Genomic DNA, 14799 nt, shown 5'->3' with positions numbered 1-14799 from the left:
TGTGACATGTGAAACCCAAATGATAGTTACTTTCCATAGTAGTTGCTGTCCAAGGTGCTGGATTCTAACAAAGCTTTGTGTATTCATGTATCTCCTATCTAGGGATCTCCTATCTAAAATGCTTGGGACCGAGGGTCTACTAGATAAGAGACATTCCCATAATTATCCCTATAAAATATTAAGGGAGCCTTATCTTTTCCCACACATCCCTGACATGTCTTTCTTTATTAACCGTAGTAGTGTCTGTATAAGGAGACGCTAGGTGATCTTGCACTGAACAGCAAAAAGGATTCACTTTCAGTATAATTCTGGTTTTGGTAACTTGCTTTCCTGATCGCATTTAGAATATTGACGATAGAAGTGTAAAAAAACCCTCTATATTTTATAATGTCTTGTATTTATGCCATTATTTTGTCTGTTTAAAGCTTCTTTTTATCATAAAACTACAGCATGTTGTTAATTTGTTGATAACTACCTGTGCTTACTTTTGATGTGTAGACACACCGTCCCAAAGGGTCCAGTTTATCCTTGGAACAGAAGACGATGATGAAGAACACATCCCTCATGACTTATTCACACAATTGGATGAAATTTGCCTACGTGAAGGGGAAGATGCTGAGTGGCGAGAAGTGGCCAGGTCAGTATAAAATAACATATAATATAGTCAGGCAATATTGTGTAATAATAATAAGGAATGTTAAAATTGTATTTTTATTTTACTTTTATTACTTTTATTATACAGTTTTTCCCCTCTTTATATTATCCCCCTAGATTGTAAGGTTGTAACATGGTTTCTCCAGGAGCAAACTTGCTCCTTTTTTTTTGCCATGATCTGTTTAATGACTCAGGCCCATGACGGGATTTCTAGTGTGTTTAATTAAGTCTTGTTTGACTAGATGGCTGAAGTTTGAAGAAGACGTTGAAGATGGCGGAGAGAGATGGAGCAAGCCCTATGTCGCCACATTGTCACTTCATAGCTTGTTTGAGTTGAGAAGTTGTATTCTGAATGGCACTGTGCTGCTGGACATGAGAGCCAACACATTAGAAGAAATTGCAGGTATTGTACATGACAGTAATAGATCTCTCATAAATATTACTCATGCTTGTATATGTGTGCTTGTGTAGTACATAAACATTTTCCTACTAAATTAATTAGTAACTTAAAAGCTTTACTGATAATTATGCAACTAAATAACTCCATTGCATAAGCAGTTGCTTCTGGAAAAATACTGTTTGTATGTAAATTGTATTCCAAGAAGTGAATATTCTTGTAATCGCGCAGCATATTTTCATATTGTCACTAGGAAGTACCCTAAATATCCTGCTAGCTATTGTCAATTTTCCAGCAAGGCTGTCTATATTGCTTTATATGCTAAGCAGAAAGCTTACAGAAAACTTACACTGATGAGCTCCAATTGGGTTGAAACACTGTGGGCCTGATTCATCAAGACAAAAATCACACTGCGCATGTGCAGAACTGGACCATAAACGCAGCAACGTCTGATATATCTCTGTGCGCAAAGGACACCTACTACAGTCTACAATTTCCGGGAGGGAACGGGGCGGGGAAGGGCATTCGGCCGTAGTCAATTTACAGTAAGGGTGTGCCAAACTCAAGCACATGCAGCCACATCTGATTCAAGCTTTGGGTATCTCAAAATTACTTATTTTTCTGCCATATCTCTTGCTCCAGGGCTAGTCTAAGTCTTGATCATTAGTGATGACAGTCTCGTATACATGCTATAACATGTGTTTGCAATGACATTAAGAACATCCTAATAAATGAATTTCAAGGGGAAAAAAACATTAAAAAAACTAAATTTTTTAACTGGTTTATCATTAATGCCTATATTATTAACAGGTGACATTAATTCTATATAAAATTTTTTCCTGTGTGTTCTGTTTCAAATTTATAATCAAATTGTTATTGGACGTATCCTGTAGTGTAGTAGAGCACAGCAGACCTACACCTGAATTCATCAGCGCACACGTATCTTCAGATCCGTTACTTGTTGAATTTGTTAGTGCACAGAGCAGAATTACTTGCACTTTAAAACAAGCGCACGTTGCGCTCAGTATGCGTGCCGAGATGATTCATGCCCTCTGGTATAATAGTTGCTGGTGCTATGCTCTCTTCGGTGGTAATCGTAAAAGTGATTACCATAACCCCGACAACGACAACGACAACGACGGTACCTACAAAGAAACACTGATTAGCCAAAAAAACTACATCAGTATACACTAGAGATGGTCACTGACCCCCGTGTTTTGTTTTGTATTCGGTTTTGGATCTGGATTATCGTCGTGTTTTGGTTTTGCAAAAACCGCCATTGCGTGTTTTGGTTTTGCGATGTCCATGATTGAGGCTTCTCATTGGTTCTTCCACAAATACTTGATCGCTTATTTGTACACTGAAATTTAAAGTTGATATATGTGTGCTACATGAAAAAACAGTCAGTATTTAACCTATGTGACAAACAGAAAACTAGTTTGCACCCCTTGCATTGTAACATGGTTTTGTCCAGGAGACTGAAATAAGATACCTCTTCATTTAAGATCCTTAATGAATCAGGCCCCTAGTTACTGCTCACATTTTAATGAATTAATTCAGTGGAATCATTTCAGAGTGAGAGATATTTCTGAGCTATTTTTGAGCTCTTTCAAGGACACATTTCTCATTCCATCATCTATATGCAGCTACCCATAAAACATCTCATGAGGGAAATTAAATATTTATAGGCAGACAAATACACACACCTTTTTATCTCTATGAAAGTGTAGGAGAGTCTGTGATCAGAGCAGCTATTTATTGAGGGGAATTGGACTAGGGACGATGCTTTAATGTGTGGTATAACTAGATATTCATACATGATCATCACATTATCATGCAAATCCAACCATGTCTTCCATTAGATGAATAAATCCTAAGACTCTTTCTATTTTATGAATGTTTTTCATCCTACTGGAAACAAATGTTAACCCTGCGATTTGGGGAACATATTCAGTGACAAAAAAATAAACCAGCATGCAACAGCCTCCGTCTACTGTATGGGTTTGTGATGCTGGCCGCACACACTGCGATATCATACCTGATAATGAGCAATTAGCCAGATAGGGCAGCGGCTGTGGCCCAAAGTAATCTGATTGTTGGTAAATACCGCTAAGGATGACCACAGAAGACTGAGGTTGTGGTCATTTCTTACCTCGTCAACAGGACACAGGAGATTTACTGTAGCTTCTTAAAAGGAAAAGTGGAAGTGTCGCCCATAGCAACCAAAGTCTTGTTATCATTTATCGAGTGCATTCTAGAACTTGACAGCTAGAATCTGATTGGTTGCTATAGGCAACATCTCCACTTTTTCAAACCTGCAGTTTAGTAAATATACCCCTAGGTCTCACTCTCTATATGATGCAAAATATTTTACATCTTCCAGTTGCACTTCAGTAAAGTAAAACATTTCTTGGCACGCTTTTGCCGAATTTAAAAACATGCTGCCTCAGGTAGTAAAGACAGCCGGATGTTCCCTCACTGTCATAATTAATTAAAGACATAAAAAAAGCTAAACTAAGCAGTATTTTAGGCAAAAATAAAGTGGGGTTAGGTTTGTTTTATGAAAATGAGGTAGGAGGTTGGATTATTGATGGATTATGTACACTTTCACTATGTGTTCACACAATTTATATAGGACATTCTGTATGTGCAGTTTTACTCTGCCTCTACAAAATCCTCTCACAGCAATAATACTTCCATTATCTTGTGCGCAATTCAACTTCATTAGCCTGGCTGCGGCTGCTTGTGTTATAGACAACTCACTATCATCATCTGCAGCACAGTGACTTGGTCATGTTAGAAAAGCTACAACGTTTACAGCTTTAGCAGTGAAAATGACAATGGAGACCTTTGCACAACATTTTAATCAGACAAAGGGTATAACAATTATATCATGCTAATGCTATAGTTAAACAAAACATGAATAGAATATAAATTATAAATATTTTGAGGATTTTGATGAGGTGACCCTTTAAAGTTGCATTGCTACCCGGCTCCTTCATCTAGCCAGAGCCCAGGGGGCAGCTGTATGAAGTTGTTTTTCCCGGGGCTCCTCTGTTCCTCTTAGAGCCTAGGCCGAAAACCAGGGAGGGTGAGGATTGGTTCTAACGTTCACACCCCCACACCGTTGCCATTTTAACTTGGTTCCGAAAATGTATTTGAACCCCACAAGCTCAGGCTTGGGAAGTTTTAATAAAACTGGATTAATGCCATTGAAACTTCAAGGGTATCTTACAACAATAAGCAAGAATCATAACCTAAGTTCCAACTTGCATTTATACCCATTGTTACCGTGATACTGTAACAGGTGTAGGTTTATTCAGTACAGCCTTTTAAGAGGAGTTTCTTTGTGTATCCATGAGTCAGGTGCAAGTATGACTAGATGAGGATGACTGCAACATATCTTGAGTTAAACTTGAACATATCTTAACATATGTCCAACCTACAATGCAGCCATGGAAATGTGACGCATCATTACATTCAACTCTAAAGCAGGCGCCTAGACTATGAAATACAAAGAATAAGAAATCTAAAGTCAACTTAAGACAACATTTCCATTCCTCCTTTGTATAGAATAATATTACACTATTATAAAAATGTCCTGCTGTAATTATGCCACAGACTTCTACCAAAACTTTAATGTATTGACATGTTTTATGAATCTATTTTAAATACAAGCTGTGCTGTGTATTCCATATTAGTAATTAAGAGTTAATTTTTCATTGGGCTTTCTGTGCCAACAGCCAACAATGTGCTTTGAATACGGCTTGGATATTTTACAATTATTCAAGGTTTTAATAAATGAACCATTTTACATTTGCTGGAAGGAGATTAGTGGAATGAAATACACTGTAGGCAGAATCTTTCAAATAAGATCACTTAAAACTGACGGGCTTCCTAATTAAACCTCTGCAGTTGAACAACACATGTTATATAATCTGTATCTAGGTTTTTTGTTTGACACGTAAAATTATTATTTTTTTTTTAAAGCTCCATATTCAATGTCGGGGACCAAAATAATAGGTATTATGTGAAGCTATCTTTGTACACAGTATATATTACAATACTATACGAAATTAACCAGATGCAAGGAATAATAAAGGGCCTGATTCATTAAGGATCTTAAATAAAGAGGTATCTTATTTCAGTCTCCTGGACAAAATCATGTTAAAATGCAAGAGGTGCAAACTAGTTTTCTGTTTTGCATATAAGTTAAATACTGATTGTTTTTTCATGTAGCACACAAATACTTGATAGCTTATTTGTACACTGAAATGTAAAGTTGATATTTGTGTACTACATGAAAGAACAGTCAGTATTTAACTTGTGTGCAAAACAGAAAACTAGTTTGCACCCCTTGTATTGTAACATGGTTTTGTCCAGGAGACTGAAATAAGATACCTCTTCATTTAAGATCCTTAATGAATCAGGCCCCGTTGTTTAATAAACCAATCTGTTTGTCCATATTGTGTTAAACAATAAGATATATTGAGAGCCTCTCACTTTCTAATAACAGCAACAATATTTGTTCACAAGACTAAATGTGCATACGTCTATGCAAGACTGGATAATCAAAGGTAATTGTAATTTGTCCTAGTTCACAGGAGTAGACCAACATGTAACCAATCAGAGCATTAGAAAATTCACAGCACTAGACCTACATGTAACCAATCAGAATATTAGAACATTCACAGGACTAGACCAACATGTAACCAATCAGAGCATTAGAACATTCATAGGGTTAAATGAACACATGGCAACCAATCAGAATATTTGATTATTTAGTTTACTAGACCAACCTGTACATAATCAGATCATTAAAACATTCACAGCTAGGTCAGCATATAACCAATCAGAACACTGGAACATTCGCAAGGCTAGGTCAACCTGTATCAAGTTAGAACAATGTGTACCCAATTAGAGCCTCAGAACTTTCACAGGACAAGACCAATATGTAGCCACCTGCTTCATCAGAATGCTGAGGGCTAAACCAACCCGTAGCCAATCAGAGCTTTAAAACAATCATAGGACTAGTAGACCACCATCTAGCCAATCAGAGCAGTACAATATTTAAATGGCTAGGCCAACCTGAACATAACAGCAGTCACATAACTAGACCAACATATGCCTGCTAATCAGTTTTAGAAATCCACAGTACTAGACAAACCTCTAGTCTATCATAGGCTTAATACACTCACATGGCTAGACTGACCAGTACCTAATAGGAGCATTAGAACATTCAGAGAACTAGAATGATCTGTAACCAATTATTGCATTAGAACATTAACAGAACTAACTTAACATGTATCATTAGAACATTTGCAGCAATAAACCAGCCTGTAACCATTTAGAGCAGTCGTTTTCAAAGGATCATACCGACCTGTTGCCAATCGGAGTATTAAAATGTTCACTTCACAAATGATAGTGTCAGCCACAAGAAACGCAACAGAAAATTAGGTGTGAAACATGCCTAAAACAAGACTCATACTTCCATGTTATTTTTATTCAATGACAGATATGATTCTCGATCAGCAAGTCGCATCTGGGCAGTTAAGTGAAGACATCCGCCACAAAGTTCATGAAGCACTATTGAAACCACATCATCACCAAAACCAAAAGAAGTTAACTAACAGAATCCCAATTGTGCGCTCCTTCGCCGACATTGGGAAGAAACAGTCAGAGCCTCATTCCATGGACAAAAATGGTAGGTTTTTATTTCATTTTGTTATTAATAATGGCGTTATAGAAATAATTAAGCATTGTGAATTCAATATTCTGCATCTGAAAACTGCATAGAATTAACCAAGACAAACCAATCATGTTGTTGCTTTTGTTTGCTTTGAAGCAGACTGAATAAAAAAGAAAAGATTGTTTACTTTATTTAACATTAATCTACTTAACCTGCTTTTTAACCATCGTTGCTGCTGAGTTTGAAAAAACTCATCACATATTTTTAAATTGATAGCCTACAGTTGATAAAAAAAATTAAAATCATTGCTGTCTTCTGATTTATAAATGCACATGTTTTGATTTCTAAATGCACACACATTGTTATGGAACACAGGTAATCCTTAGTGCTGAAAAAAGAAAGTGGTTACATTAAATGCTGTTTCTAAACCATAATGATCCAAGACAATCAATAATAATGATTTGTAAAATCATCTTATATACAACTTTGTGTAGAGATTTCCTTTTAGGGAGCTTTAGCTCTATTGGATAATCCTTCCATTTTGGTTAACTTCCAAAGTAGTCCTTTAGTGAGTGGTCCTTACCTCCAGGACTTTCAGCCATACCGCAACCGAAATTCAAGTCCACCAGCATCAGCATGGGAAGGAGTAGGCCGTAAGTGCGGGTGTTGCAAGACTTCAAGGTGAATAGTGTATGGTGCAAATGTCAGCTCATTGGACAAGAACTGGTCCAATTATGTTCTGCATATATTTACACACCCTCCATTCTTGTTACTTAAGTGGCTAAAACTGAATCAGTCCACCTGCTCTGACATCTGTCTCCTGTCCGTGTTGTTCAACCTGGTATACCGGCATTCAGTACAAGTAACTGTAGTTGTCCCAGGGCGAACCATCACCAAATGACTATATATGGGGCATAGTAGCTAAAGAGAGGCGATTATTCAAAATTATTCAAAATTATTATTCCCTTTGAGTTTCATGTAGGAAAGAGAATTTGATAACCTGTAGTGCAAACAGAGTTTGAGTATTTAAGAAAAGGGATCTCTTGGGAAACCCATCTACAGAAATGGCTCTGCATCCCCCTGCCTCACAAAAAGTTGTTTAGATTTATTATAAACAGGGACGGATTAACCCGAGGTCTAACTGGGCTGGAGCCCAGGGGCCTCCGGCATCTGGGGAGCCCGCCGGCATTCATCGGGTGGCTCTGACTGTCAGCTGGTCAAGGAGAATGGCAGGCAGCTAACAGCAAATGTTATGCTGCTAGCTGCCTGCTGTCACTGTAGTGCTTCCGCGGCGCGCAGTAATCTCCTTATTGAGGAGATCTGGTGAGAGTGAGATATTAGATAAGTAAATTAAGAATTAGATAAGTAAATAAAATAAAGGGATGGAAAGGGTACATGTCCAGCGACATACTCTACTTTGTGGAAGTCCTTTTCTCCCCAGTAAAAGTACTTGAATTCTCCACTACGTCTGATCTTGGATCTCATTACTGTACTTGGGATGCACTTTGCACCTTCCAGTTGCTGTTTTGCAGGAAAGTGCATTTCTGAAAATGTTTATTTAATGAAAGGGTGATTCTTATGTAATTGGTGGTTGGAATATTAATGTGACACAGTCTCTTAGAGATATATTTACTTCTCCATTTGTCTAGCGCTGCTGTGTACAAGGCGGAGCGGTGCAAGAACAAAGCAATTTACAGCTTAAAATTCTTCATGAACAGCTCTGCAAAAGTGACACTTGTTAAAGACGGAATCTATTACCAGCGTTCCTTTATGACAAATGGGCGATTTTTAAGATGTAAATTTAGAGACCATTTGACATTTTCTGTACATTTCTGATCTGCCGTTCACTGGTTTGTTTTTCAAACAGTTTCCTCTTTTGAAAAGCTTTTTAGCCATTAAAATAATTGTCTGTACACAGTTCTAGTATTTTCAAGCAATATTAACGGTGCTTATTAAATTTAGAAGTTAACTTTCACTTATAGGTCGTCCAACATTGTTTTTGAAATTGATCATTTTGTTATGGATTACCATCATGTTCATATAAGAACCGTAATGTAGACTGGTGTATTCAGCCTATGGGAATCTTCATAAATAGCATCTAGAAATATGTCAAGTTAAGATCAATTACTATTATAGATACATTTGTTTCTAGATGAAAGAAATCACTGTAATTTGTTTCCATTACAGATATTTCTTATAAAAAATGCAAGAGGTACAATGATTCATAAGTCCTAGAAATTAATATTCTTGAGACCTGTTTCATGGATGCTTAAGGGACTTATTTCTGATGAAGTGCCACTTATTCCTTATGTAATACCATGCAGCTTTGTGCACTGATGTTGTAGGTTGTTCAAGATAATTTAATGGGGTAGATTTTTCAAACCTTCTAAAACGGAAGAGTGTAAATGTTGCCCAGAGCAGCCAATCAGATTCTAGATAAAATTTTCTATCCTTGTAAATAAATGATAGGTAGAATCTGATTGGTTGCTATGGGCACCACCTACACTTTTCCTTTTAGAAAGTTTGATAGCTCTACCCCAATGTCTTTTTCAGAGTTGCAATTGGTTGATATAAATGACAGACAGATTAGAGTGTTCTGTATGGGTACTTATCGAAAACAAAATGTCCTTTCTGTGAAAAATATATTCAAATAAGCTAATAGAGGTAAGAATAACACAAAGTTTTGCAAAAGTCCTTGTTTTTAATAATGCAAAGACACCATCATTTATTCTCGTGGACCTTCAGCAAGAACTTTGCAGGTCACCATCTAAATTAGGGATGTGGTTCCTAATATTTACCCCCAGGTGGGCTGACTTCTAATGCCCAGTATAGCCAGGGCCATCTTAACAACATTATGGGCCCCAGGGCAAAGCAGTGCACCGGGGCCCCTATATATATATATATATATATATATATATATATATATATATAGATAGATAGATAGATAGATATAGATATATAGAGATAGATAGATGTACTTGCTCAGTGACCCTTGAAGGTTTTTTTTTGCAGGTTTTTTTTTTTTGCAGGATTATTTATTCTAATTAAGAGCCCTGCCTATGGGGCCCCCTTGCCCGTGGGGCCCCGGGGCACCTGCCCATCGTGCCCAATGGAAAAGATGGCCCTGAGTATAGCAGTCTGTAAGGGTTCCCCTTATATGTAAACAAATGAGAGTGGTTCACTATTATACTGTAAATACAGGATTTGTATAACATCATCTCCTGGTGTTGTAAAGATAAAGTCTGCACAGACTGTCCCCTGGCGTCCTGGGCAGGGATATAGACACCCTTTACATAACAGAACATTTGGAAGTGGACATTCCTCCTTCCAGTACTGTCGGTGAGCATGAACTTCCGTGGTGGTGGCCACAGCCCCCTGGGATTATTTTAGCTTTTCTCATCAGCTGGGAGGGTATTATAGTTGGCAGGTTCCCATATATCATTATATTGTGTCTGTAGAAAACGTGTTATGAGTATATTAGAGATTTCCTATAGGTCACTTAATAACACTGTGAATTCAACTATCCTTACAGTCTTTGGAATATAACATTTGAGTTATAACTAGAGATGCTCAGGCTCGGTTTCCAGAGAACCGAATATACCCGAACTTAGCAGATCCGAGTATCGAGCCGGCTCGGTACATTCACGCTTTTTCGGATTTGAAAACGAGGCAAAACGTCATCGTTACATCCTCGGATCTCGCGATTTTTGGATTCCTTTTTAAGATCCATCATAACGATGGGTGGGAGGGAGGGCGGGTCCAAGGTCAATTCCATCTTGCACCATTTTTCTTTTCTGCCACTGCTATGTGCCAATGTGTCCTAGATGTGGTAGGAACTGCCGTGTGTTTGAGTCATTGCTCTGTCGCTTACCATCCAGCCAGGTCGCTGCGGTATTTGTCCGAAAGTGTATGAAAATAATATTGTGATCTGTGAGGTGGTCAATTGACTGCAAATGACTTGAAATTAGTGTCATTGATGATAAGAATAATGTAGGAACAAAAAAAAGAGCAAAATTATGTGATTTTAGCATATTTTAGGATTTTTTCTAAAAAATCCAAAACCAAAACACACGAGGGCAGTTTTGCCAAAACCAAAACCAAAACATGCAGCTAATCCAGATCCAAAACCAAAACCAGTTCACAGAGGTCAGTGAGCATCTCTAGTTATAACAGTGTTTCCAATACTTAACACTGAAGTCAAGTGAATATATTACTGTCACATTTAAAATTCCTTCTGTATTATGGACTATAAAAAGTATCCACATAAGACTTGTACAATGGACTGTCTATGACAGTAATTGATTTTCAGGCGTTGACTACAGTACAAAACAGTAAAGCTTCCATTGCAAGAGATTTCAAAGAGAGGATACTGCAATAGGAAATTATAATAGCTGAATTATTCTGTACATAATACGTGGGCTGATACCTTATTAATGCTTCTGTAGAGAACAGTAGTTGTACCAATGCATAAGAAACAGTAACACAACCATTAACAATCCTGTTTCCCCAGGATATTAATATCCTCTTTCAGTTTTATAGGTTTTTCAGATGAGGCCATAATATACAATCTCATGATAATGAGATCTGTCCACATTATGAGGAAAATGAGATTGTGACATTTTCTACTGATGAAACATTAAAACTGATTAGCAGTAAGGAAACTGCGTATTGCCCACAGCACCATTGGTCTTTATGTCACTATGTTAAATCACAGCATTATAATGATAGATGCTGGGTAGAGCTGTTCTAGGACACGGGGCTAATACCTGAGTTATAGGATGGAACAATAACAGAAGATTATGAGAACACAAGGAATAGCTTTTCAGAATTAGTAGAGTGTCACGTCCGGGGATCTGCTGCATTGATTCAAAATGTATTATTAGTGTCAAGGGCTTGTTTTCAATGTTTCCAAGTGATGACATAATGCATGAGGTTTATATCATGATACAATGTTAGTTGCAGCAACAAAGTGGCTTTGTCAGCAGTTATAATTAGAGATGTTCACTGACCCCCGTGTTTTGGTTTTGGTTTTGGATCTGGATTAACTTTGTGTTTTGTGTTTTGGTTTTGGTATTGGCAAAACCGCCCTCGCGTGTTTTGGTTTTGGATCCCAATTTTTTTTTCTAAAATCCCTATTTTCTTTGCTAAAATCACATAATTTGGCTCTTTTTTTATCACTTCATTATTATTAACCTCAATAACATTAATTTCCAATCATTTCCAGTCAATTTTTGTCAAGTGACAAGAACACTGCTACCCCTCCTGTTTCTGTATGAGCAATGGCACTGGATCTCCTGGGGAGGGAGGTACTTATGAAATCCAAAACCTGCGAGATTTGACAACACAACAATGATATTTTGCCTTGATTCAGATCAGAGGATGCGCAAAAGTAACGAGCTGGCTCGTGAGTCTACTCGGATCCTCTAAGTTTGGGTGGGCTCGGTTTTCAGAAAACCGAGTCTGAGCATCTCTAGTTATAATTGGACACATTGATCCTGAGTCATTAAGGAGAGCTAAGAAAAAAAAAAAGGAAAAAGTTTTCTCCTGGGCAAAACCATGTAGCAATGCAAGCGGCGCAAATTTATTATTTTGCACATAAATAAAATACTGGCTGTTTTTTCATGTAGCACACAAATACTTGATAGCTTTATTTTTACACTGAAATATAAAGTTGATCTAGGACATGCCTTACCCCAACTATAAATCTGCCATCACATTTTAAATTTACTTTCCCCTCCAATGCAACATGGTTTTGCCAAGGTACAAAGTTACTTCATTTTTATCCTTTGGCCTCCTTAAGGACACAGGCCCATTGCTCCTGCATAACACATCATTACACTCCACTTTGTGTACATGCATTTATATTTTTTGTTATAATCAGAAAACACAGTGCATCCCATCTCTCACTGATTTTCTACAAATTTCCATGCTTTGTATTGGCTGTTAATTAGCCACTGAGAACATGTGCTGTATTGCAGGATGTGATTGCATCTATCATGTATATAATCTGTATAGTTTCATGTTAGAGTTTTCAACTGGACAACATGATCTAAGGGTTGGGGTTAGGGTTAGGTGCCGATTACAACCGAGACAGGGAACAGGGCCAGGTTATGTCCCAACATTGGAGGTGCTTCCGAAAGGGAGTAGCTGCATTATCATGGGGCAGTGATGTCATGACCAGTCCTTGGGGGAGTTCTTAGCACTTTGATAGCCCTTAGCTGCCCCTTAACCCCCTCCCCTCTCCCCAATCTACCCATTCATTGTCACGGGCACCAGTGCCAGGCTCTAGCGCACCCGTTCATTCCGGATTTTATCATGCAGGATAACAATTTTGCCTTTCAACAAGATATTCACTTATTCTATTTATGCATATGCTGCAGATACAGATCATTTTCTCAATGTGTCTAATTGCACATAGATGTACTTCTCATTGTAAGCAGAGCACAGCTGATGCACAAACAATGCTTACAGTGATACATTATAAAGCTGAAAGTAAGAGCTTCTCTAACAAATGTGATGCTGTGAGCAGTAGACAACATAATACCGAGGATTGGTGGGCAGCAGCGAGGGGTTTGCAGTGTGTAATGGCAATAAGTGAATATAATGTGATGTGCTGATGAAGATGGCCTTCCTGCTGATTTCTGAACCGAGAGAGAGAGAGAGAGAGAGAGAGAGAGAGATGTGAACATTTTTGGTGTTTACTCTATATTGATTTTGATTATGGTGTAAATGTACTGGAACATTCTAATTGTATATACAGACATGGTATATCCTAATTGCTTTTCGCCCTGCTGCCCGTGTTCCATAATGTCCCGGACATCAGGTGTATGTATTAGCAGCGCAGGTGAAGTTAGCATTGTCTGCATAGTGCACAACATTGGGTGACATTGCTAAGTCTTACTAATTGAGACTTTGATAGATTTAAATCTCATCTTGGGAAACTAAATGAGCTTCACAATCCACACATCACACAAACATCTAATATTCACCGTCTGCAGTCATATCTTCAGCCCTCTTCATTTCTGTGTACTGTGCAGATAGCTGCGACATGTTGTTTTCACTATATAAGGTCACGATAACTTTTATCTCCCAAAACGTAAAGCAAACACTCTGCCGACATTGGGGTTCTGATTAGGAAAAAATCAAGTTATCTCCAGCAAGAAAGGTGGAGTTATCTTTGTATGCACTTTTATGATTCACAGCATTTTATAAATTCTACCTACATTACAATACCATGTTCACTGTGTCTAGTACATAAGTTAGTTTATGTTTGCATAATCTTTATGCTCTATAACCCATTTAGCAACTAGCAGGCATACCCACATAATTCTCTACACACTCAGCGGAGGTTTTTTTGTTTCTATTTATTTCTGAGATTTCCTTGCCAGCAGAGGCAGACTGGGTGGGGGGCAGGGGAAGAAGAAACAAAGGAATTTGATTTAATTTAGAGGAGTTTGAAACTAGTGTGCTCACTTTTTAGGCATTTGTGAATCACTTATTACATGAGATTAATAATGTGTATTTTGAGATAGTCCGGTAGTGAACTTCACGATTGGGAAAATTTGGGCAATTTTGTTAAGGATATTTTTTGAACATTGATATACAGGTCATATATAGATGGGCTTAGAACAACTCCTGGCAATGCAAAACCTGCAACAAAAGCCAACATGTATATGATCATTTAAGACACTTCCTAAGAAAGCAGCAAATGGAAAATCCTAAGGCCAGGGACGAATGTGTACAAGTGCATATATGTCTGAATGCCAGTTGAAAAAATAGTCTTGGCTTATAATCAGGGGCTGGCTGGCAGATTGTAGCCCAGGGGGCAAGACTTGGCTCAGCAGTCTATTAGGAATCTTTAAAATAAAAAAAATGCAGGTAGCCCAGTGAACCAGCCAAGGTAGCCCACTATGGAACCGGCCCGGAGGGTAGATGCTCCCCTGCCCCCCTAGCCAAGCCAGCCCCTGCTTATTATATGGGCAAAGTTCATCCCCTCTGAGGAGTCAAGAGGTAATTTCCAGGGGCAGGCTGAGCTGGGGGCATCTGCCTCCCCGGGCCG

At 38.1% G+C, this 14799-nt stretch overlaps 1 protein-coding gene across 5 annotated transcripts in view; it reads left to right on the top strand.

Moving 5' to 3' along the window:
* SLC4A10 (solute carrier family 4 member 10) overlaps window positions 1–14799 on the top strand; it is a 174354-nt gene that overhangs the window by 96965 nt on the left and 62590 nt on the right. For all 5 annotated transcript variants that reach the window (XM_075180760.1, XM_075180759.1, XM_075180763.1 and 2 more), the window contains exons 4-6: window positions 499–637; window positions 897–1057; window positions 6567–6755. In XM_075180760.1, coding sequence (XP_075036861.1) covers window positions 499–637; window positions 897–1057; window positions 6567–6755 — 489 coding nt within the window. The remainder of the gene's footprint in view (window positions 1–498; window positions 638–896; window positions 1058–6566; window positions 6756–14799) is intronic.

Source organism: Mixophyes fleayi, chromosome 7 (genome assembly GCF_038048845.1).
Source record: "Mixophyes fleayi isolate aMixFle1 chromosome 7, aMixFle1.hap1, whole genome shotgun sequence".
In the NCBI taxonomy this organism is placed as follows: domain Eukaryota; kingdom Metazoa; phylum Chordata; class Amphibia; order Anura; family Limnodynastidae; genus Mixophyes; species Mixophyes fleayi.
This window is presented reverse-complemented; position numbering and strand designations above follow the sequence as displayed.